Consider the following 26,440-nt stretch of genomic DNA (forward strand, 5'->3'; position numbering starts at 1 on the left):
AGAACCCCTCCAGGGAGTTGGTTGATTTGCTAATGACTTTGATTAGGATTCCCCTGAAAGAAAATTATGATTACAGTAAGCAATCTATACTTCTCTTCCAGGGGATCCTAATCAATAGTCATAATTGTTGAATAGCACAGCAAGCCCATCCCACAAATCTCGAACTTTGAAGATAAAAAACAGATCTATAGCTTAACCAAAAAGATTCTTCAAAGAAGCCTGTCCTACCTGAGTATCTGCTTTAGCATCTGAATCCAAACAATGATTCCCAGTAAAGGTATGTACAGACCTCCATGTATCTGCTTTACACATTTAGGAAATAGGTACATTTCTTAACAGGGCTGCAGTAGCAGTTTTCCCCCTTGTAGAATGTGACCTAGGTCTAGAAGGTAAGGATTTTTTATCTAACTGATATGAGAGTAGAATACAGGAAACAATCCATCTAGAAATTGTTTGTTTAGAGGATGCCAAATCTGTTCTTACCAGACCATAGTTAACAAAGGGGATATGATTTCCTTAAACACTTGTTCTTGCCCAAGTAGAATTTTAACACTTTCTTAACATCCAGAGAATGTAACGACCTTTCGGATGGATTAGAGGGGTTAGGAAAGAAAGTACAGAGGAAAGGTATTCTGAATGATGTGACAATCTGAGACTACTTTCTGAAGGTAAGTGGGATGAGTTCTCATTACCACTCTATTGGAGTGAAACAATGTACATGGTACCTCAGAACATAGGGCTTGAATTTCACTTACCCTACGGGCGGAAGTGATGGCAACAAGAAAATCTGCTTTCCATGTGAGATGTTTCAAAGAGGCTTTATGTACTGGCTCAAACTAATGGGGCATCAACTTGGAGAGGATAATATTACGTTCTCATGGAGGAGGAGGATTTCTTACTGGATGGAACACCCTTTTAAGCCCTTCAAGAAAGTCTCTTCACCTTTGGGATTCTAAAACATGTTTGTGAAGGAGTTTTACTATAGGCCGTAATGTCTACAAGGTGTACTTTAAGAGAGGAAACCTGCAGCCCTGATTTAGCCAAATGTAGAAAATATAGGATGACCACATTGTCCTGGCATGAAACTGGATTGTGATTATTCTGTGTACACCATAAATACAATCTTTTCCATTTAGAGTCAAATGCTCATCTAGTGGAAGGTCTCCTAGCCTCCCTAAGAATGTCCATACAATCCTTAAAAAGGCCTACATGTTCCTATTGAAGGCATTTAGGAGCTATGCTGTCAAGGTCAGGGATGGGAGGTTGGGATGCAGTATCTGTCCTCCAAAGTTGAACAGGGGATCTTGTCTGCATGACAACCTCTTGTGAGGCCTCTCTGAGAGATATAGAAGTTCTGTGAACCATCACTGGTGCTGCCATTCTGGTGCTATTAGTATCATTCTGGCCTTGGATTGATACAGCTTGAGACTCACTGTTGGAATGAGAGGAGTAAGTGGAAATTTACCTGACCAGCTTATCTAAAGAGCATTCCGAGTCAACCCTGGTTGGAGCAATCTGGACATGTAGTTATGGAATTTCTTTGTTTGCCTCTTCGAACATGTCTATTTGGGGTTATCCACATTCATGAAAAATGTCTTGTAGCAACTCGTTGTTGAGAATCCAGTTGTGACTTTCCTGGAAGTGACAGCTGGGAGAAGCTGCTTCCATGTTTTGAGTGCCTGGCAGATGAATGGCTGCTTTCATCAAGTTTCTGGCTAGTAGCCATTTCCAAATAGTTAAAGCCCCGAGGGACTGAGGGCCAGGGTGTCTTTATCCCCGTTTGTTCATTGTTGTGTTGTCAGTCTGAACAAGAATGCAATTGGTTGTAATCACTGGAAAGAAAGATTTTAGAGCAAGGTTGACTGTTCTGAGTCTTTTCCTTTTCCGACCAAACACCCTAAGTTTGAAGAGACCCATGAGAGCTCCCCATCCCTGGAGGGAGGCATTTGTGATTAGTGTCTGATTTGATGAGTCTTGATGATTGGTACCCCCACTATCAGATTGTTCCTCAGAGAGCACCATGGGAGAGACTGGAGTGCAGGCTTCAATAATGTCAGTTTGTCTTTCCAGTGGTCAGAATGTTGGTTCCACTGGTCTTCCGTGCATTGCTATAGATGCCTCATGTGCAACTTTGCATTCAGTACTATGAAGATGCAGGAAGCCACCAACCCCAGTAGAGATGCTATTTGCCTTGCAGTTGGATGATGAACTGCAGAAGACTGAATTATTTCAGAATGGTTGATGTAAATGTGAAAATTATCCAGTGTCTGTGATTGTGAGGAGCTCTTTGTCATCCAGTCATCCAGGCAAGGCTACACAAACATTTTCTGTCTTCTTAAGAATGCTACAACTATGGCAATACATTTTGAAAATGTTCGTGGGGCTGATTTGACGCCGAATGGGAGGACTGTGTATGGATAGTGCAGAGACCCCACTTTGAAACAGAGAAATTTCCGATGCTTTACAGCAATCGGGATGTGGTAGTATGTATCTTGAAGGTCTGTGGCACACATCCAATCCCCTTGATGCAATTGTAGATAGATTTGGTGAAGAGCTAGCATTCTGAACCTTTTCGCTGCATACATATTTGTTGAGGACCCTGAGTTCTAAGATGGGTCTGAAGTCATGTTTTGGTCCTTTGTTACTAGAAAGTAGCAGGAATAAATTCCAGATTCACTTTGATGACGTAGAACCTCCCATATGGCCTTTTTTTGCATTAGGGTGTTGACTTCCAACTGCAAGATGTCTAGCTAGAACCAGGATATTTTGCTTAGGAACAAAAGGGGGAGGGGACCTGAAGCTAAGAGAACATCCATTCTGTACAATTATTATTTAAGACCCTTCTGTCTTTTGTGACAGATTGCCACTCTTCTAAGTGATTGATGATACTTCCCGACACCAGAGCGGGTTACATTGAAGAGGGAAGAGACGACTTATTGTTTTGCAAGAGGCTTTTCTGCCACTGCAGAGTGTTGTTGCAAACCTCTTCCTCTAGATAGTCTGCTAGGATAGAAGTGTGACCGCGTTTGCCGTTGTTGCCAGTGAGGGGTTTGAACCCTATGCTGCAAATACTGTTTGTCATAAGACCTGTATCTTCTACAGAATTCCTTTTTCTTTTATAGGCTCACAGCCTTGAGAGCATCCAATTCTGTTTTCATCCTAGATATCTCCTCGACTGCATGGGTGCCAAACAGGGCGTGACCCGAGAATGGCAGGTTCATAATACGGTGAGACACAGCCAAGACGATATTCATGCACAGATGCCATGTGCATAACCATTCACCACTAGATCTGACACCTCGGCAGCTGCACTTGAGACCCTCATGGGTGAGTAGTGCGCTTAACAAATTCCCTGATTCACTGATTGATTGACTAATGAATTGATTCGAAACTAGGCCCACCACATTGAGTATTTCCTGGAAATCCGGCCTATCCTCCCTAGGCAGTTTCTCTGTGAATCTGGCTAGCGAATCCCACAGGGATCCATCATATCTTTTAAGCAGAATTGAGGAACTAGCAACCCTCATGTAAGATGCCGATGTGCCACACATCTTTTTTCACAGGTCATCAATCTGCTTACTCTTTTTGTCAGGTGAAACCAAAGAGGAGGAAGAAGCTGGAGAGTGACATTTCCTGGCAGCCACCACTATGACAGAGTCTGGAGGCAGAGGGTCCTGATAAGGAGCCTTATATATCTTAAGGATCCAAGATGGGGCAGATCTAGGAGATGCTGAAGTTAAAAATAGCTGCATTGCAGGCTCTAGCAGTCCCGGCACCAGTGGCAAGAGGGGCCTTGAGCTATTCAATTCAATTGCACCTCTAATCAGGACATCGTTTAGGGTCAAGAGGTCGTCAACTGGTGACCCTTTTGCTGGAGGAATACCCAAGAGCTTTGGAGAATAATCTTGCATTGAGAAACACGATGTTGTGGACCAGGAAGGTGATTTCCTTCTGTGCCCGGATGAAGCAGTGTGAGATCTTCTGGACCTTCACCTGGTTCTAGAGGTTGTTCTAGATCTAGAACAGTGATGGATAGGGCTTCTCGACCTCTGAGGTGATGGCTGTGGACTCCTACATTTCGTGACTTTTGGAGAAACCACAGGAGGCACCGATGGTGTGCCAGACGAGACCTTTGGGAAAGGTGTTCTTTACGGAGTTGGTATATGAGGTGTGACTCCGGAGGGAGAGTATGTTTGTGAATAGTCTGAGTCTGTTGTCAGAGGCACAGGTCTTGCTCGCAGACTTTCTAACCACAATGGAGAGACATTGCCTTCTGACTATGACCCGAATCTAACAGGTGATTATGTCTATCGAGGCCTTTCTGCAGCATGGGAAACTGTCTCTCGACGTCTATTAATGCTTCTCCTTCGGCGTTGCACAGAGTTTTTCCACGGGCCTCGACGTTGACTGTGGCTTCAATGTATGTCTAGCAGAAGGCAAACAATGGCTCAACTGTGATGCGTGTCTCGATGTGGTGCTGTGATACTTTAACGGCAATGACTACCACCTAACCGTCCATGCTGACCTTGAGGTGATGACTGTCTTGGAGCCGTGGAGTGTCTTGATATCGACTGATAGTGCCATTGTGTCCAAGATACAACTCTTCACGTCGATTGTCAGGTATGCCACAGTATCGAGTGATGGGTCGATCCCACCTTTAACTGTGTCTTCGACGTTGATGGTGAACATAATGGTCTTTTCCTTGATGTCGTACGTCTCAATGTCGACAAGGACCGCGTTTTGTCTGGTCTCTCATAAGATCTGCCTTTTTTGTTTGTCTTTGGAATGAGAGGAGGGCTCATTGGAGGAAGGCTGGTATTCCCTAAGGCCGCTTGATGATCCAGCTGTTTCTCTCTCTTGAAGTTCAAGAAGCCTGATCTCCTGCCCTTAAGGGTTCACCTGGATATATTTTGTCAGTGAGGACAGGTGTCAAGATGATGGGACTCTGGCCGGCAGACAATACAGACTGAGGGCCTGATTCACAAAGGTAAAATGAGACCAAAAGTCTAACTTACATCAAACGTCTAAAATTATTACTTTTTGGTATTTACAATAGTAAAGTTAGACCAAAAATCGAACTTTACAAGTAGTAGTGAAGGGCTCCTAAATGAGGACGCATATCTCTTTTTGAGCAAAGATCATCTAGGGATATCAATTGTATATTTAATACCTAAAATCCACAAGAACCGGAGACAACTACCAGGGAGATCAATCATATTTGCGATTGACTGTTTCTTTTAAAATACATCAACGTATGTGGACTGTTTTTAACAGGATTATGTACGTAATTTGCCTTCCTTCATAAAAGATACTGGTGATTCTCTAAAAAGGGTGAATAATATACGTTGAAAAGAAGAATACATCTTAATGACTCTCGACCTAACATCATTATACACCAATATCTGACATGAAGATGGCCTGGGAGCTGTCGAACACTTTTTCAAGAACAGTCACTGACTTTATACAAACACATAGTCAAGTTGAAATGATTCAATGGTGCCTAAATAACAACTATTTTTTTAATAGAGAGTTGTACAGACCGGTATGTGGGACTGCGATGGATACCTGTTTCGCCCCCAGCTATGCTTGTTTGCATATGGGCTGGTGGGAGGAACAGGTGCTCAGCAACAACCACTGTGTTATCTTTGGGGAAAGCGTTGTATGCTGGTCAAGATCTATTGATGACTTATTTGTCATCTGGAATGGCACTACAAGGTCAGCTAGGAAGTTTGTTGAGTCTAATAATTGCAATGATTTGAATTTGCACTTCAAAGAACACATGAGTGAGGATCAGGTGGAATTTTCATACCTACAGATCCATATGAAAAATGGGAAACAAGTCTAGACTCTTTAGAAAACCTACTGTGGGTAATTCCATGTTACACACCTCTAGTTTCCACCAATAACACACAATCCACAACCTCCCCTACGTAGAGTTACTACGAGTAAAGAGAAATAGTAGCACCAGGCATGACTAGGCAAAAGGGAAACAGTGGAAGGTTTTTGCAAAGAGGCTGTTCCAGACATCAATTGACATCGCAGTTACTAAAGTGGAGACAGTTAGCTGTGAGGCCGTACTTTTTTCCAAGGAAAGGCAAAATAAAGAACGCTCCTCTCTGGTGTTAGGTCAAACATTACCAAATTCCCCACGGATTACTTTCCGTAGAGCACACTCAATGAGGGATCCTTAGTGTGTTACAGTTTTGAAATATGGAAAAGTGCAAATTGGCTACAACAGGGGAAGGGTTTTCACAGTTGTCACAAATGCAAAGCCTGCAACTTTGGGCTAGATGCAGAGGAGGCTACAACATCATTCTCTAGAGAAACCCATAGCAATCATTGGGTCCTATCACTGCAGAATAGAGTTTGCAGTACATGGACTGCAGGGTGAATGTAGCCTAGGGCACGTTCGTAGTATGAAGCTACAGGTGCACAAAAAAATACTGCAGCACTTAAGAGCAGTAGTGGTCTTATCCAGTGATGAGACATGTATTTGAGTTGCACAAAGTGATGTAAACTGTCTGAAGTACTGTGCAGTCAATGCAATTCCAGCACAGATAAGAGGAGGCCATCGGGAATCAGAAGTTGAGGCAAATGGAGAGTAGGTATATTGTGACCTTAGAGAACAAGTCACCAATCAATACGTTTTTGTAAAGCGCGGCTACTCACCCCTGAGGGTCTCAAGGCGCTGCGGGAAAGGGGAGGGGCCTCATCTGAAAAGCCATGTCTTGAGGTTCTTCCTGAAGATGGTGAGCCACGGGCTTTGTCTGAGGTGCAGGGGGCGGTTGTTCCTGTTCTTTGCTGCGATGCAGGTGAAGGATCGTCCTCCGGCGGTGGTTTTGCGGATGTGAGGGATGGTGGCCAGGGCCATCTAGGCGGAGCGGAGGGATCTGGTGGGAGTGTGAAAGGAGACACAGTGGTTCTGGTAGGCTGGTCCTGCATTGCGTTTGAGCAAAGGATCTAAATATGGAAGAATACCACTATACATTTTTGTAGCATTTTCCACTCCAGCTATAAAAAAGGTTTAAATGTCGGATTGCATCACAGTGAATGAACACATTAGCAATGAAAGCTTTAAATGCAGGTTGCGTGAACCATGCAGTCAGTTTTTCAGATTCTTTTTGCTGTCAATCACATGGGTGGTTTAAAAGGATGGAGTATTGGCGCAGCATGTTACGTGATCAAGGCCGCTAACGTGGAGGAACATGAAGCAAAAATAAATGAAGGTGATTTGATGAGGTCTTCACCTGTCTTTTTTGTGAGAACGACAGGATGTGAGACTATATATATATAGATAGATATATAATATTTAAAAAGTGATTGACACTCCCTGCACATGGGCGGGACTATTCAGTGCTTATGACTTTGATGAGGATCCCTGGGAAGAGAAAGTGTTATTCTGTCTCATCCACTAATTGACAAGCCCGGCACAAGGGAGGGGGGGATGGGGGGTGTTACAATCTAAGTATTCTTCAGCCCTTAATATACTTTTGATACTTTTGTGCAAAATGAATGCCCTGGACCGACTACCCATAGAGTTAGAACACTCTCAACAGGTAAGGAATTGAACCCACAACCTGTGTTCAACATTGGCTGATGTGGACGATGAAACGGAGCAGGAGCTGTACCAAAGATTGCCTAGTCCCAGATCGTTAAGTGGATCCTTAACACAAGCCTGCCAAAGGATCTCTAAGCTGAGGATATCGCTGCAGGCTTCCCTTTAGGGTTTTAGCTCCTCTGCAGACCAAATCCAAAGCTAATGAAGTATTGGTCTTGGGCTAAGCCAACTCTGTAATGGGCTGATGGGTGAGGCCTAATCTCAGTGGAGGTAATAGGGTGCTGCACCTCATGCATATTAGCACCATTAAAACGTTTTTCTCACCCACCCCTGAGTAAATAATGGACCAGTTGCCCCATAGCTCTTCTCCTTGAAGCACAGCACTCCAGGCTTGGGCATTGTATACTTTTATTGCTGGGGAAATTGGGTGGGAGGGGGCCCTAGTAGCTAATCTCAGAATAGCAAAAGCATGGTGCTTAATCAGGAGGCTGCTCCTAGAATGAAAGGGCACTTTTGTTGTACACAAGAAAACAGTGCCAACAATGTAGTACCAACTATAGTGTCTGTTGCACATGCAATAATGGAGTATCGCATATCTGAGTCATATTGTATGCGTTGGAATATTTAATTGGAACTTAACTAAGCAGCCTCGCTTTAACCTTCTCATGCTTTTTCATGAATTTTCTGTTTGTTTAATTCCATCTCCAGTCCTCCTTGATCATTTGACTTTGAAACATGTTAAAAAGAGTATTTAATTTTGGGATTGCATTAATGTGAAAGAACACATTAGCAATTAATATTTTAGATGCAGGTTGTGTGAACCATGCAGTCTGTTTTTCATATCGTTTATGCTGTCAATCACGCTGGCGGTTCAAAAGGATGGAGTAATGGCGCCACGCGTTATGAAATCAAGTCCAGTGATGTGTCCAAAACACATTATGGTGGAACATTAAGAAAAAATAAATGAAGGTGATTTGATAAGGTCTGCACCTAGCTTTTTTTTTTGGAGAACGACAGGTAGTGAGACTATTTATAAATATATTAAGTTTTATATATATATATTTATATATGTATATATATGTATGTGTGTGTGTGTGTGTATATATTTATATATATATATATATATATATATATATATATATATATATATATATATATATATATATATTACTTTTTGGTGGTTTCTAGTTCGGACCATGTTTCCATAGAAAAAGCTTTTTTAACTTTCTTATATCTTTGGCAGCGTTTGACAAATCTTACAAAATTTGCCCCCAAAAAGTGACCCGGTGATTCTTGTTGTGCACGGGAAGTTTCAGGGTGATCCGTCAAGTGGGGGCCCAAAAAAGGGGGTCCCAAAAAGCACTGCATTTCTCATGTTAGATCCCATAGGACATGTCAACACGTCTACAGCACGAACCACTGGACAGAATTACACCAAATTTGGCAGAAAGCTGGCTGCCGGTACACAAATTGTGCTTTTTGTTTGGTGTAAATTGGTTCAGTAGTTTAGGAGTTATTTAACAACAAATACATGTGTTTATCTCTGGACGCAAATATTTTGGAAAATGCACTTTGTTTTGCGAATACGCGTGCAAAAAAGTTGAAACTGGCTGACCGCAACCTGACTAGAAAGTTGCAACCACCATTTTATTTCATGGGACACGGTCCGCCGGGGTGAAAATTCAAATTGAAAGTGGCATAAGGTGTCAGGTTGAAGGTACCCTGACCCCATAGTTGTGACATTTGTGTGGTTTGTGGGCAAAATATCAGTTTAATATAATTTTGTGTCACGGCGTGTGATATTTGCAAAAATTCACAAAATTTCATGAATTTCTGTGAATTATTTGCAAAATATTTGCAATTATGGAAAAATGTTAAACCACAGATGAATTCATTCACTCATACCTGCACTCAGCGGCTCAAGTGCCCACACACCCACTCAGACACTTATGCACCCACTCAGGCCCATTCATAGACTCACACACACCCACTTTCAGACCCACTCAGACACTCATTCACCCACTCACACATCCCCAGACAAAGACAGGCCCTGTGGCTAATCTGCACTGCTCACGGCCTAATGCCATGCATGGCGCAGCGTTGGGTGAATATAAGAGCTTGGCTGCAAGGCCAGGCCTTGTGACCAACCCCCACCGTGCACTGCCAAAGGAAATGCTCAACAGGGGTTGGACTAACGTATAGTAATTAAAATTACTTTACATTAAACCATAGATATTCACTGAAAAATACAAAGGTTACAGGGACGTTATAATTAGGTACTGAATTTACTTGTACAAAACCTTAGAAATTCAGTAGTTATAGTTATAGTTCTTTCAAGTAACTATAACTCACGCCTTAAGGTAACTATAACTTGCACCTTCGTCATACACTGCTAATTACGTCACATAATATGTCACTGATGATATCTTGTATGGCATCTTTGATATCACTGCAACGTTTGTAATAACATTATTGCTAAGAAAACTTTGCATGACAAGGGTGCTCTCCCTTACTGCGTGCAGAGATTTCCTCTGTTTCCCTGCCTGCAGAGATGAAGGCAGGGAAACTGAGGAAATATTGTTTCCACATAGAAGGAGCTGCTTTAGCATCTCCCTCTCAGTGAAAGCAATGCCGGCTCCCATAGAAGTTGGGGAGCCCGCTGGGTCCGAGGGGCCTTCAGGTTTCTCCCACGGTCCACAACATTGTGACTGGGTGCCCTTGGGGGCACCCAGGTCACATGGCCAGGGCCCAAGGGATGGGGTCCCCAGGGCAGAAATCAGCCGTATGGGGGGGGCTGCACAGCCCTGCACACCTCGAAAAATTAAATGTTTGGCTGGGCGCTGGGGACAGAGTCCCCAGGGCCGAAATCGGCCTGGGGAGGGTGACCGCATGGCCCCCCTCTCCACCCAAAAAATAAATATTTAGGCCTCAGTGGATCGGGTCCCCAGGGCCGAGGTTAGCCTGGGGAGTGAGGCTGCATGGTCCACTTCCCCAAAAAGAAATTAAAATGTTTAGACTATGTTTAGATGAGATCGGCCTGGGGAGGGGCCACCCACCCCCTCCCAAAAAAATGAAATCTGTTAGGTGGGCCCAGGGGGATGTTGTACCCAGGGCTCACATTGGCCTGGGTAGGGGGGTCTGAGCAAGGTTTTTGTTGGTATAGGGGTATGCCAGGAACGTCAGCCAACACTCACTGAGCACGGCCAAAGGTTTTGTGCAACGCGGGTGTGGCTTATTATAAGGGTGGGGTGTAGAGTCTGGCTGCATGCCAGGCTCTGCATCCAACCGCCGCCACGCACAGCCAAATGCCGGGTGCGGTGGAGGTTGGATTAACATATGGTAATAAAAATGACTTTATGTTAAGAAAACGTAGAAATTCACTGAAGAAACCAAAGGTTACAAGGATGTTATAGTTAGGGAATAGAATTTAAAAAAACATAGAAGAAAAACAAAGGATATAGGGACGTTATAATTAGGCTCACATTTTAAACATACCAAACCATAGAAATTCACCAGTTATATTTAGAGTTAGCTCAAGTAACTATAACTTGTGCGCTATGGTAACTATAACTTCTGCTCCCGCCATGTACTGCTAACTACCCCACAAATTACAGCACTCATGACTTCTTTGATAAAATCATTAATAATGTCACTGTAACACCTGCAGTAAAGTTATTGATCAGATAACTGTGCATGGTAGGAGCATAAGTTATAGTTACCATAGAGCACGAGTTATAGTTACTTGAAATAACTCTAACTTTAACTAGTGAATTTCTTTGTTTTTGATACATTTAAAATGTAAGCCTAAATATAACTATAACGTCCCTGCAACCTTTGTCTTTTTTCAGTGAAAAAAATGTGTGTCTATATATTTTGCACAAACTGTTGGATTTTTTTAATCTATGGGTGACAGCATTTTGCTTGTATGCGTGCATATCCATCTAAAATGTGGGCCACTTGAGTATCTTGACTTGTGGATTAATCATTATTTTGCTTTCATGTTTTTTTAATGTATGTTTATGTTGGGTCATTTTAATAATTGTTTGCAAACACACCTGTGCCATGTAATGTCTATTATGTACGCTTATAAAGAAAATACATTAATTAATTAATTAAAACGTTAGAAGCTTGCAAGATCTGAGCTACTGGTTTTACCAGTGGTTATTTGTAAAACTCTAGGCCTATTAGGTTTGGACACGCAGACGGGCTATATTTTTGAAGCTGCAGTGCCACCTACTGTTTTGCTATTTCACTGGGCGAGCACAACAGCCCGGTCTATCATTTTACTTAAGATTCAAGAATGGCCATATGACTTGGTCTGTGTTAAGGATTTTTTTCTGCGATGTTCTCGCCATTTTGAAAAAGGAAATGGCATTTTGTGAAAAAATAATTTTGTTCCAGTCAGGAAAATACAGAGAAATACCCTCATTATGTCACTGGCGGCAAAATACCGTCACTGCGGCTACCATTGGTCCCCCATACTATGACCACTCTGGAAATCCGGCAGTGATCATACTGGCGGATGGTGGTAAGCTGGCGCTGCTACCACCAGCACCTCCACGCCAGTTGAACGCCGCTAGCAGTATTATGACCTGTGATACGGCCCGGTGGTGTTCTGCTGGCCGGCGCTGCTGGCGATAGCAGCGCCCCTTTCCGTTCCCTGTCAGAAGACCACCTGGAAGAAGGTAAGTTGGGCTTCCGACAGGGGGGTGGGGGGTATTGTGTTTGTGTGTGTGTGTGTCGTTGTGTGCATGATTGTGTGAGTGTGTGCATGAATGCGTCTGTGTGTGTAGTGCTGTTTGCATGGGTGTATGCATGTGTGTGAATGAGTGTAATGTGAGTGCATGCCTGCATGTCAGTGTGAATGTGTGTGCGAATGTGTGTGCGAATGTGTGCGAGCATGACTGGATGTACGCATGTAGGGAATGCGTATGTGCCAGTGTGAGTGAGGTGGTGTATGCGTGGTGCATGTCTGTGGGTGTGCGCGTGTATGGGAGGGTGAGAGGATCGGAAGGGACGGGTTTGGATGGAGAAGGGGTGGGGGGTGCTGCCTACCGGTGACAGGGAAGGAATTCCCTTCCACTGGTATGGCCTACCACCATGGTTTTCATGGTGTGATAACGCCACGAAAACCATGGTGGTAGCATCCTCAAAATGCTGCTGGTGTCTGGGCTGGAGATTGACATCTCCAGTCCGGCGCCTGCTACTGCCATGGCGGTCTGAGTGGAGAAGTGGCGAGTTGGCTGCAGCCAACCCGACATTCTCATAATGTTGCGGTACTGCCGCCACATTACCACTCACCACTGGGGTCATAATGACCCCCTCAGTCTTAAAGGACGTTGAGTGCACCAATTTTAAAAAAGGTTCTCAAAAGTCTCTTTGTAGAAAAAAAGCCTTTAAAGGGCCATGCTTAGTACTCTAAGATCCTGGCAGCAGGAACTAGAAAAAAAGAAGTGAGGTATCGCCCACCTACAAGGCATGATGGGCCACTAGAGGTATAGGCGGCCTAAAAGGTGCAGTATCTTTTCCTCACTCTTGCATCATTGCAAGCTATATGGTTACATATCCCTGTTCTTCCCTTTCTTTCACTTCAAAATAAAATAAAAAGGATTTTTGAAGGATGTTTTTCAGGACTCAGGACTTGATTTCTGCAGCTACTGAGGGCCTTGGACATCATTTAGGGGTCGACAGGGGTTTCTGCTACGACCCCGGGTTTGACCTTTGCTACCCCTGACACTGCCTTTTTCAATCCTGGGCCTCTGCGGCGGCAAATTCAGTACCAGGCAAACTGTCGCAACGTGGACGTCACAGCTCCACTCTCTTGGTTCTCTGTCATTTTTTCATTAAACCAATAGTGAATAATAATATATTATTCACTATCAGTGTAGTAAATTTAGCTGGAATATTCCCTTCTATGGCAGCTGAGGTCAGTAAAAAATTACTTTAAATGTATGTTGTGTGCGTGCGTGGGGTTGAGAGTTTGTTTATGTGAGACTGTATGTAAGTGTGAATTTGTGTGCATGTGTAAGTATGTGTGCATAAGTGAAAGTGTAGGTCAAAGGGGTTTAATGTGACTTCTGTTCCCCCGGGCAATTCGGTGAATTAACGTCCATGCTGAGGCCCACGTCCTTCCAGTGCCTGCTGCAGAGGTCATTAGGGGTTACAAAATGTACGTTGATCACTTTGAGTGAGGCCAATGCAGGTGCGCACAATTGCTTCAGGTATTGTTGTACTGATTTTGTTTTTACATTTGTGTTAACCTTTCTCCCGGAAAGCAAAATATGTGCTAGAGTGTGGAGGTGCTGCAGTACCCCCCAAAATAACCACACTAGAGTTAAGAATGTAAAGGATGAAAAAAGATATCTTTAATTTTAGTTTTTAGTTTGAGCCTAGACAGAGTTTGTGCTGCTGCTTAGCGATCTGTTGTAGATGGTTTGTGAGGTTCAGCTCCACCCAGCTACTGTGATTTGTGTATACCAGTGTCCTTTAAAAGTCCTTTCTTGCTACTGAGTAATCAATCCCACTCTTTGTCCCACCTTTTTTCTGTTTTGTCTCCTCCCAGGAGATTGGACCAACTACTATCTAAATACTCTGCTCACCATGTTAAGATGTTTTCAGGAACTACTTTGATCTTTCATCTGTAGCACTGGAGAGGAGTACTTGTCTTTTCCAGCAGTGCTGGAAACTAGACTGTAAATCTTATCTGGTCACATTTGTTGTGCAATCAAAGAGTGAGATCAGGTTGCTTCTCCAGTGCTATTTCCAGAGGCACCTGGATGTGCCCTGCTGACCCGAGCTATGTTTTCTTTGGAGACAAGAGAACAAAGAGATTCCCTATAGAAAAAAGTGCCGCATGAGTAACAGCAGAAAGGAAATGACATTTCCAAGTGCCTTTAATTCTACAGAATTTACGTACCTTAGAAGTATAAAAGGCTGAGCAGGCCTTGCCGTGATTTGATTATATGACCTTACTAGAGCATGTTAGCCACTGAGCCATCTTATTTTCAAGGATGGATTAATTTCTATACCTACTGATCGCTGCTGTGGTGAATTCATTTTAATTTCCCCTTGGGACACATAAGTCATCTTAGCCTTTGGCTTGCAGGCCTGTGCCCCCGTCACCTAGCAACCTTTTAACCACTTAGCATGCTGTGTTTTATTTCATTTATGTTATTATTTCTTCTAGCTTTTGCCATGTGCTTACATTTTATAAGAAATGTTTTGATTTTTATTATCAGTGCCATTCTGAGAAGGCGTCATAATTGGTGTCACTTTCAGTGATACACGTAGGTATTGTTATCATGTCCCTTTCACACTTACATGTGATAGAAACATCATGCGCACTTGTTAGGATAGTTTATGCAATTGCAGACAACAAGTCTGCCACATTATCAGTTGTTTAGGAACACACCTGCATCAGGGATCCTACATGCTCTGTATAAATGCACCTCACACAGACAAGGTCATTAGAGGGGTTTCTCCAGATGCCATCTACGCTGAACGCCACCTTGCTGCAGAACTCAGCCTTTGTGTCACCATGAAGTCTGACCTAGAGACCTCATTCCAAGGTTACAAGGTTTGTGGGGCGCTTCTCATGGACATGGTACTGGCAAAGTAGATTTATCAGACCTAGCTCTCACTAGGGTACAGAATTAGGCTTTCTTGATTAGGAATTTTATATCTAATGTTTACTGTAAGGTATGTTTATATTCACAACTCTCATCTTCACAATTCTGCTTCTGTTACTGTTCATTATCCTAATCATTGCAGCTCATGCATTTTGTTGTAGATTGCAGTATTTTCCATAAACATAATGAAAACTCTCCTGCATCTCCTTCATTACCTGTGTGTGGATGAGACTTGTTGCAAATGAGAGAAAAGGGTGACTTCCGTTCCACCACAACTTCCCTGAGAGGTCTAATCTAGAGTCCATGCGCAAGGCTGCCAGAAATCACCTTTGCTGTCTGCGTTTTGGTGAGGTACTGCTTGTGAGCCGGGAGGGTTGGGCCGATAGTTGTGACTTGTTGTAGACTCTATCGCTGCTCTTTTACTTGACCATCTATTATAAACACGACCCCATAACATCACTTAAATAAAATGAAATTCCATCAGACTGGTGCAGTCTCACAGTTCCATCCTGGGGAGGAGATCAGTTTACCCTGATGAAGATGCACAGTGAAAACTAGCGGCAATTCATTTAATTTGAATAAGGTGCCCCGGTTGTTATTCTGATCTAGACATGTACAGGAAAGCTGTCTGCCTCTACAACTTAAGAAAAAAAATTGCAGATTTCATTGTTGCAATTTCCTTGTGCCAAAGCCTGCAGACAGGAGTATTTCACACTCTGACATTTCTTCCAGGTATTGAGGACAAAACAAACTTGATGCACACATAGCTTGGAGAAATGCGAGGCCGTGTTCAGGAAAATGGCTTCCTTTGAACTAATTAATAAAAGCAGCCAGTGGAAAGGCCAAATATTTGTTAAGTGTGGCGGTATATTTGGTGATTTAAAAGTCTGCTTAGCAGCCATGTATACAGTTTTCAGTCTCTAAATCAAACTACTTTTGAAGAATAGGCATTTTTGCATGCATGATGACCCCTGTGAATATCTAAAATCCAACAGCTTGTCACCCTCCACCCACTTCTTTGAGCTCAAGGACATCCCTCCCTCTACCACCAGCAATCAACAAGACACTTTGTAACTGTTAATCAGCATCCTGCCTGTGTGTGTGTGTGCACGTGTGTGTGTGTGTTTGTGTGTGTGTGTGCACGTGTGTGTGTGTGTTTGTGTGTTTGTGTGTGTGTGTGTGTGTAGTGTGTGTGTGCAGTGTGTGTGTGTGTGTGCCCGTGTGTGTGTGTGTGTGTTGTGTGTGTGTGTGTGTGTGCAGTGTGTGTGTGTGTGTGTGTGGTTTGTGTGTGTGTGTGTGTGTGTGTGTGTGTTTTCAGTGAAGGTGTCCAGTGCCTGTCAGGCATCTCAAACCTGTCCTTGCTTGTCTACCCTCAACCCCCTCCCTTGTGTACACGGCTTGGAGCAGCTGGATTGCAACACTACGTTTTACTATAACACATATGTCTTCCTGTGTTATAAATCAAATTTAAAATAAAAAGCAGAATGGGGCTTTATTCTTTATTGAGCCATCAGAGATTACATGCCCTTAGTAGATTACAAACCCTATATTCTTGTGTAATTCACATACGCTTTTATGTATCCAATGCCCAATGCTTCCCTACCGTCCATATTCTCTATCACATAACCATAAAGACCTGGGAAACAGGGTTATATACTCTCTTTCAGGTGCGTCTCAGTCGATTTTTGATGCTTCTAAACATTGGCAAAATCCACTGTGAAGAAACCTTACTGACTTCCAAACTTTCTATTAAAATTAAATTTTGTTTTATTTATATGTGTTTGCAAATTAAATAAAATGTGTCATGATTTGTGTATTTGTTTGATGAATGCTTTTTTCAGTATTTTTGAACATTGCTTTGCGTTCAAATGATCGATACTGCATAGAACGAGGTTCCCGGCTTTAAGTAATTACTCGTGGGAGGTCCCCAGATTCCATTAATGACTTAGTGGGGGTCCTCAAAAGTCTTGCATTGTACCATCCTTGTGAGGGAAGCTTGCATGGTACCTTCTCTGTGAGCGAAGCCTGCATTGTACCTTCTGTGTGAGGGAAGCTTGCACTGCTCCTGTGCTGTATATGCTGTGTGTGAGGGAAGCTTGCCCTGCTGACTACACTGTATCTGTTCCTATTGTAAGGGAAGCTTGCTTTGTAGATTCTCAACGAGGGAAGCTTGCACTGCTGTTGTGCAGTATCTTCTGTGTGTGAGGAAAGCTTGCACTGCTGCTGCCTGTGCTCTATCTGCTGTGTGTGAGGGAAGCTTGCATTGCTGCTATGCTGTATCCGTTGTATGTGAGGGAAGCTTGCCCTGCTGATGCCTGTGCTGTATCTGCTGTGTGTAAGGCGAGCTTGCACTGCTGCATCCTGTGCTGTATCTGCTGTGTGTGAGGGAAACTTACACTGTTCCTGTGTATGAGGGAAGCTTGCACTGCTGCCGCATATGCGCTGTATCTGCTCTGTGTGTGAGTTAAGCTTGAACTGCTGCCTGTACTGTATCTGCTGTGTGTCAGGGTGGCGGTGGGGGCTACCAAACCCAGATTACTGCCGCATTTCACAGCTCAAACAGTGCAGGGGACCATTTACTTCTTGCATTCAGGCTCATGGCACCTTGTCCAAGTACTGACTGGAATCCGATTTCCACACATTATCCTTGGTGCGCTGTACAGGTTTATGAGTAAAACTGACTCTGCAAATTTAGAGGTCATGTCATTGCAAAATATGCTCTTTCTAAATGACAGGGTGCTACAGCACAGCGCACCACCAGTTACGTACCACCACGTTACTACTTTTACCCTGAATAGGTGTGGCTTGTTTGATACACTTGTTTTTGAGCGGTTCTTGGCTTTTTCACAATCCCTCTGACCTGAGAGATGTGACACTGATGGCAGCATACACACCCTGAACTTTGTTCCGGCACCACTTACTTTGCATAAATGACACACACACATCCACACACACTGACATGCACACGTGCATTCACACAACACAACATACACACACTCACACATCCATACATGCACACACATACAACATGCATCACACACCCGCATACACGCACGCACAGACATACACACACACACACCCCCACACACACACAACACCCCTGTCGGAGCACCCGACTTACCTGATGTCAGAGGGTCCTCTGGCAGGAGATGGGACGAGGCGCTGCTGCCATCAGCAGCGTCCGCCAGCAGAACACCGCCAGGCCGTATCATGGGTCATGATACGATCTGCAGCGGCCTACTGGCGTGGCGCTGCTGCTGCCAGCAGCACCACCCTACTGCCATCCGCCGGCATAACCTCAGCCCGATTTCCACCATCCTTCTGGCAGAAATCTGGCTGTGGTCATAATCCGGCTGATGGCTGGTAGCCATGGCGACAGTCTTTTGGCTGCCGTCACCACGGCGGTAGGCGGTTTTTACCACCATATCATAATGAGGGCCATAGTGTATAGGACTATCTTAATAATTGTGAGTGGCAAACAGTGACCCACAACATCACCCTGGAGAAGCCTGGTGCTGCTGACCTGTTCTATGTGGTCTTGTATGTGCTGGTGTTGTTTGATCTTCACTGAACCGAAAGGGTATGGGCTTAAGTTCATAGGGCATGCTGAGTTGTGTTCTACACAGGACAATGTTACTCTATCCTTGTACTTCTATAATGCCTCCATCACAGAACCCTACCTCTCCAAAGCCCCACTCATAAACCAGCTTCCGCGCCCCAGCCCCTAAAACCAGATTTGATGAGTACCTTCATTTTTCCCCCCATTTAAAGCACTGCTCTTCACCCCTGATTACACAAGCTGCCACTGAGGGGCTGCCCGACAAGAACGCAAGTTGTGTGTCTTAAATGCATTGTAATAAATACCTTAACATATATGTAGCCTTTTACTCTAACTCATCCTTTCATGTTTGTCTTTTTTTTTTAAATGGCAATTTCGAAAAATTGATTGATGAATAAGATGTTTTTCACACACTCATCCACCCCATCCCTGTGTGAAATTCTAAAATAAACAATGCAAATCTCCTAACGCCTTCTAGTACACACTAGTTCCATCAACAATGTTCTCTGACCACAGGTTCATCACACAAAAACCGAGATCAACAATCTTTGCCAATACTTGGTAAACTATGTCCTTCTACTCTTTTCCTTAACTTCAACTATTTCTGGTTACTTTTATCTCCTTATGCCTTTTTATTTGTTCTCCCTTCGCATTGTCTTCACCCACAACATTTGTATTTCCATTTAATTAATTAACTGCGCAGAGGTAATGAAACCACAAATAACATGTCTTGTTGCATGGTACTCTGAAATCATATACCAAGATAGAAGTCACTATCCATTTCAGATAGACCCTGATATCTCAGCCTATCACTTCTCACAAGGGATCCAACCAAGGTTTCCAATTCTTCTTGCAGGGCATCGCGCCTGCCTGGGAGAGCAGATGGGGCGGACTGAGCTCTTCATCTTCTTCTCCAGTCTTCTACGACACTTTACGTTCCACCTGCCTGAAGGAGTGAAGACGGTCAACCTAGACTTCATCATGGGAACCACGTTGCATCCATTGCCGTATCAAATCCGCGCTCTTCCAAGGTGGGACCTGAGTCACCACTCTGCAGAGGACCCTGAGCAGACGGTCACTTGCATCTAACTTGAGTCCCTTAGACCAGTGGATCCCAACCTGTGGTCCGGGAACCCCTGTGGGTTAGCGAAGCCTCCTCAGGGGGTTTATGACAGCTTAGAAAATTAACTAATAATAACAGATTAATAAAGTGTATATAAATAAAGGGGAAATGTACAATTGAAAATTTTAAAACATACTGTAATTGTCAAGTGATTTGGAACTGGAGTCTAAAAATTTAAATAGTATCCTCAGATTGATTTGTGGGAGCAGTGCAGGTGCCTTATACAGAATACAGTACGGACGATGTGTAGCTTCAACTGAATTTAGAAAAGCTCCAACCTTCCTATGAACATATATATATATTTTTTTTTTTTGATTGCAAATTATATAAAGACGGTCATTCTGACTTTGGCGGGCGGCAGTTGCCGCCCGCCAGGCAGGAAGTGCCATTTGGCCGCCACGCGGCCAAAATACTGCTTCCCCCATTCTGACACTCCCGCTGGGCCGGCGGGCGCTAAGCAAGTTAGCGCCCGCCGGCCCAGCGGGAATGAGGGCCGCAACACAGGAGCCGGCTCCGAATGGAGCCGGCGGTGTTGCGGCGGTGCGACGGGTGCAGTTGCACCCGTCGCGCTTTTCACTGTCTGCTAAGCAGACAGTGAAAAGCTTCATGGGGCCCTGTTAGGGGGCCCCTGCACTGCCCATGCAAGTGGCCATGGCGGATTCGCCAAGCCGGGGCAAAAACGGCGGGAAACCGCCGGCCCCGGTTTTCTTACCGCAGCTTTACCGCCGCGGTCAGAATGGGCAATGAAGCACCGCCAGCCTGTTGGCGGTGCTTCCGTCATCCGCGACCCTGGCGGTCAAAGACCGCCAGGGTCAGAATGACCCCCAAAATGTGTTATCATTTGTGTGCATGTTTGATCGAAGGCTTGTTTCTGTATTTTGTGTGTATTGTTTTGCAGTTCATATCGTTGACAATGCTTATGCCTTGGTCCCTGGCTGCATCTGCCGCAGAGTTGTGGCCCGGTCACACCTGGGGAGGACAGCCGGGCTGCCAGTGGGACTGCGATGTAGGGAGGGACATCCAAAGCACCAGGGCGAGGGCCTGCTGGATCCTGAGAAGCCCGGCTGAGGGGCTAGGCCACGAGACAAGGCTGTAGACAGATATTGGTTGAAGGAACTATCCCATTGAGGGCCCAACAGCCGCTTCTTCTTTTGTGACCATTGCGCTGCTAGCCATTGCCCTGAGGCCATAGCGAGGGGGGGATGCGCGGGACCCGCATTGAACCCCTCGGGAACTAGGCAAACTCAAGCAGATACTGCAAATGACCCAATAGACGGGAACACACAGTTGACTCTTTGCACCCCCTCTGCATACCGCTTATTATCTTTCATCAGTGATCAATGCCCGAAGGAGCATTAAAATGACGTGATTGCCATGGCGCTGGCCCAGGACACCGGGTACACACCGGATTTCACAACGGTTTCTGTAATGTAGAGTTCTGGCTTAAAGTACACAACTCTGAATATCTGGGCCAGAGACTCTCAGACTGGAGTCGACTGAAGGTCACGTTCGGCTGGGGGGGCGGGGTGCGCGCTTCGATCCCGATGTGGCACCTGAGGATGGAGGCCCTACTTGACGCGGCCTACAGGGACATCCTCAGTACACGCCTACTTCATTATTTTGCCGAGAATGAAGGCCCAATGGGGTCCCAGGGATTAGAATTGGCTATTATGTTATATTAGGAAGCCAAGTTCTCTTTACAACACAGTGTACAGAACTAGGAGCACTGAAATTGAAGCGGTAACAGTGATTGTCGCCCACATCGACTCCATTGCAAAGTCTGCTCGAAACCAACTGCGCCTTCTTTGGGGAATTCGTCGCTTCTTCCCGGAGCACGACCTTAAAACCCTGGTCCAATCGCTGGTTCTCTCCAGATTGGACTACTGCAACTCTCTTCTTACTGGCCTTCCCAAATCCCACCTTTCCCCCCTGAAGTCTATTCTCCATTCAGCAGCTCGTTTCATATATGGGGCCAAAAGAAGCGACCACATTACACCCATTTTATCCACCCTCTGTTGGCTTCCCATAGAGGCAAGATCTATCTACAAAACTGCATGTATCACCCACAAAGCCTTGCACTCCTCCTCCCCTCGCTACCTGGTGAATAAACTGAAACTCTCTGGGGGCTCCAGACCATCACGTAATGCAGAAAAGTTATTGCTTGAACCTCCCATTTTCAAGAAGGAAAGATCGATGGCCCAATCCTTTTCAGGCAACGCAGTGAGAATCTGGAACTCACTTCCGCCTCAGCTTCGGACCACCACCTCTTCCCAGGCCTTCAAAACTGACCTCAAAGCTCTCCTCCTTCAAAGACACTTCCAAATTTAATTCAAGCCCTCTATTTTCTGAAGGAAGTCCTTCCATTATAGGAAATTCTGTTCTCCATTCCTATAGAAGTGCCTTCCCAGGGTGTTTTTGTGTTTTGAGTGTCTGCCATTTAGTGCAGTTTTATACCTCTACCTGTATTTTGTTCTCTTTTGTATCATGCACACGGCACCTTTCCTTTTACAACGTATCATTTGCTACCTCTTTTATCTTGTTTGCTTTTGATACATGCACAACGGCCACCACTGCCTCATGTAACGTAACTATTGTTTTAGTGTTTTGAGTGTCTACCATTTATTGCTATTTTTTTCTTTTTTTTTTCCTCTACTCGTACTTTATTTGCTCTTGTAACCTGCACACGTCACTTTCTCCTTTCGCATTGCCTCTTGTAATGTAACGTTTGCGTTTGTATCAGGCTCACTTGTAATTCCTCTCCTCTTGTATCTTTACTTTGCCTATTGTGAAGCACTCTGACACCTTCGGGTAAAGTCCGCGCTATATAAAAACCAATTAAATAAATACTGTGAGAGATATAGATATAGACTATGAAGCCGCACTGTCTCACCAGCATGCGGACGGTCACAAGCCAGGGTGCACCTTGGTGTGGCTTGCAGTCAACAGGACCACAAACTCTCCTAGGAGCCATCCGTGATCCCGCGGGTAACACGGTTCAAAACAAAGGCACCATTAACAACGCCTTTGTTCAGTACTCTGAGAAGCTGTGCACACCCCCAGACCCTCACCCCACCACAACTGGACTTCCTCCGCCGCATGTTAGAGACTCTATGGGTGCACACACCCCGCCTCGCCTGACGCCTGTCCAGTTGCAGAAATTGCAGCAGCCACTGCAAATCAAGGAGATAAAAGCAGCAAAATAGACCCAGAATAAGGTTCCAGGGATGGATGGGTCCACCTGTGGAATATTATGACATGTTCAGGGAGTCCCTTGCTCCCAAATTGCTTGAGGCTTACCAGAAGGTGCACCTATGTGGGATATTGCCTGATTCTCTACGAGAAGCTGTCATAGTAGTGTTATCTAAGACTGGCAGGGATCCCCTTTAATGGAGGTTGTATCACACGTTATCAATGTTAAACACTGATTATAAAATTCTGAGCAAGTTACTTGCCAATAGGTTGCTCCCATTGCTTCGATCGCTAGTTCACATAGACAAATGTGGGTTTATTCCCCAGTGGGCGACTTTTTATAATACACGTCGGTTGTGTCACATCATGGGCACCTAGGAAATGAATGCAAACCTCCCTGTGACCTTGAATCTTGAGAAAGCACCTGACACCCTCAGGTGTTCCTGTTTGATACTGGTATTGGAGGCCTTACAGCTGGCTCCTGAGTTCCATAGGTGGGTCATGTGGGTCAAATTGCTTTTATGGAGCCGAAAACCAGGATGATGACGGGGCACCAGATATCACACCAGTTTGCAATAAGAAGAGATACCTGTCAGGGGGGCTCCCTGTCCCGTATAATTTTTGCACTGGCTATGGAACCCCTTGCCTCATTGTTACAAACCAAGGGTCCTAAATGAGGGGCACTGGTAGGCTGATGAAAAATAAAATCCAGAAACACATGTGTCTAGAGATGTACAGCACCATCTGCAGCAACTCTGGTGGAAAACTACAGCTAATATTCAAGTAAGTGCAAACTTTGTACTGCATTTACCACAATGCAAAGGGGCGAACTGTGCTGTGATGTGAGACAGAGTGCTCCCATCCCCCTAATATTAGATGTTCTTTGTGATGTTACCCTTTTGGCATCTGTATACTCATGGCGCCACGTAGGCCGAGTGCATGGTCGTGGTCTCCACAGTCTCTTGTTGCCCCTGGGACGACACACATTCAAGTACGCTGCCATAGTTACTCGGCCAGAAGGCAGTTGTCATGACTCTGATAGAGTTATCATTGTACACCTCAGTGCTAAAACCATGCTGCAACTGTCATGGATGAGACTTGATGTAATTTGTGAAAATGCCAAGAAATATTTACAAAAATGAGATGAGAGATACCACACAGACCTCGAGGCTGCTTTCTACCTACCACTCGAAGACACTTCAAAAAGTGATGGCATTTTCAGAAGAAAAAGGGTACCCTAATGTGGCAAATAAATGGTCACACTCTGTCGAGTGTAAATCAAGAATTGTCTAAAGAGGATAATTTTGCAGAAAAAAACAGAGGTATAAAACCTCACATGTGCTCTTAGACCCTTCACACCGGAGCTGGAAAAGAGAACTGCGTGGGTGAGACAAACTGCCAGCGCAGAGGATCATGGGTAGAGAAATGTCCTTGTTTTCTTACAGGACAGGAGTCCTATTCACTCCGTTTGCAACTGAACTCTCTGAGGGTACAATGTTTTGGCTCTTTTCACATTTTTAACCTGTCCTTACACCTGCAATTTAGTTTTAAAATGTTGCCAGGTTAAAGCCGTTTGGTTGTTCCAGAAATAATTCTACTTCTGATGGACTGTTACCAGGTGCAATTAATTCCATGGGTCTTTGGCACCCTGTTCTATATTCTATGAGCTTCCAGGTGCACATACGCGGTGGAAGATCATTCATGCATTTATGACTATCAATATAGATCCCATGGAGCAGAAATATACTCAATAATATTGAGCAGTCGATATTCTGGATATGATATGTTTGCACAGTATTTGCAGTCAGATATCCTGGTAATATATGCAGGATTCTATGGTACAATGGAAACAGGTACAAACCCCCTCCTTTGTCATCCTGGCATTCACGGAGTGAACACTAATTACTAAAGATGCCAGGGTGGAAAGAGAAGGGGAAAAAAGTTGGCATTAACTCATCCTCTGAGTCTGGAAGATTCTTTGAAGTAATACTCTCACTCAGAACGCTTTATGTAATTAAAATGTATTGATTCTAGTCTTTGTGTAATATTAGTGTTTGCACACTGTGAAAGTTTAAGCTCAAATGGATATTAAAATTATTGATTGCCTTGTTGTGGGTGTACAGCATCTCGGTGTGCCAGGCTCTTCGACGCTGCCAAGTATACCATTCTCTTAGTGAAGGTGTGCGGGGATTATGATTCATATCTAGGGACATGGAATGACTAAACGCACCCCCAGAATTTAGTTTAATGTGTGTGTCTTTTTCACAATGCTCTCTGCACACCCGGATGCTTATGTACACTTTTGGAGAATAGTGTGTCTGTAACAGTTATCTGTTTTTCTTTGTCAAAAATAAAATACAATTTCTACAAAATCTTTGATAGATGATGTGGTTATAGAGAATCACCAGTGGCGTGCTAATTTCATAATACACATGCATTTTATTAATGGAATTTATAAATTAGTTATTGTGTTGAGTAGGTGTATAATTGCATTGAGGCTTCAACATAAATCTAAACATTTTGAACTATTCAGCAAGATTCAGTTGACACCGTTTAGCAGTAAGACTGAGACCAATTGTTCAAAACACTGCATGCTCTTCAGACACCTGTTTCCTCCCAGACACTACTGACACACTAGAAACAGCATCCCTTCCAGACACTACTTACACACTAGAAACAGCATCCTTACCAGACGCTACTTACACACTAGAAACAGCATCCCTTCCGGACACTACATACACACTACAAACAGCATCCCTTCCAGACACTACTTACACACTAGAAACAGCATCCCTTCCGGACACTACATACACACTAGAAACAGCATTCCTACCAGACACTGCTTACACACTAGAAACAGCATCCCTTCCAGACACTACTTACACACTAGAAACAGCATCCTTACCAGACGCTACTTACACACTAGAAACAGCATCCCTTCCGGACACTACATACACACTACAAACAGCATCCCTTCCAGACACTACTTACACACTAGAAACAGCATCCCTTCCGGACACTACATACACACTAGAAACAGCATTCCTACCAGACACTGCTTACACACTAGAAACAGCATCCCTACCAGACACTACTTACACACTAGAAACAGCATCCCTCCGGACACTACATACACACTACAAACAGCATCCCTTCCAGACACTACTTACACACTAGAAACAGTATCCCTTCCGGACACTACATACACACTACAAACAGCATCCCTACCAGACACTACTTACACACTAGAAACAGCATCCCTTCCGGACACTACATACACACTACAAACAGCATCCCTACCAGACGCTACTTACACACTAGAAACAGCATCCCTACCAGACGCTACTTACACACTAGAAGCAGCATCCCTTCCAGACACTACT

General features: G+C 44.3%; 1 protein-coding gene across 2 annotated transcripts in view; it reads left to right on the top strand.

The window, feature by feature from the left end:
• The window catches only part of LOC138279163 (cytochrome P450 2J2-like), a 157,359-nt gene extending 137,368 nt beyond the window's left edge, over positions 1 to 19,991 (top strand). For both annotated transcript variants that reach the window (XM_069219384.1, XM_069219383.1), the window contains exon 9: positions 19,602 to 19,991. In XM_069219384.1, the coding sequence (XP_069075485.1) occupies positions 19,602 to 19,834 (233 nt within the window). In that variant the 3' untranslated portion in view covers positions 19,835 to 19,991. The remainder of the gene's footprint in view (positions 1 to 19,601) is intronic.
• The last annotated feature ends 6,449 nt before the right edge of the window (positions 19,992 to 26,440 follow it).

The sequence above is a fragment of the Pleurodeles waltl genome, unplaced genomic scaffold (assembly GCF_031143425.1).
Source record: "Pleurodeles waltl isolate 20211129_DDA unplaced genomic scaffold, aPleWal1.hap1.20221129 scaffold_69, whole genome shotgun sequence".
Classification (NCBI taxonomy): domain Eukaryota; kingdom Metazoa; phylum Chordata; class Amphibia; order Caudata; family Salamandridae; genus Pleurodeles; species Pleurodeles waltl.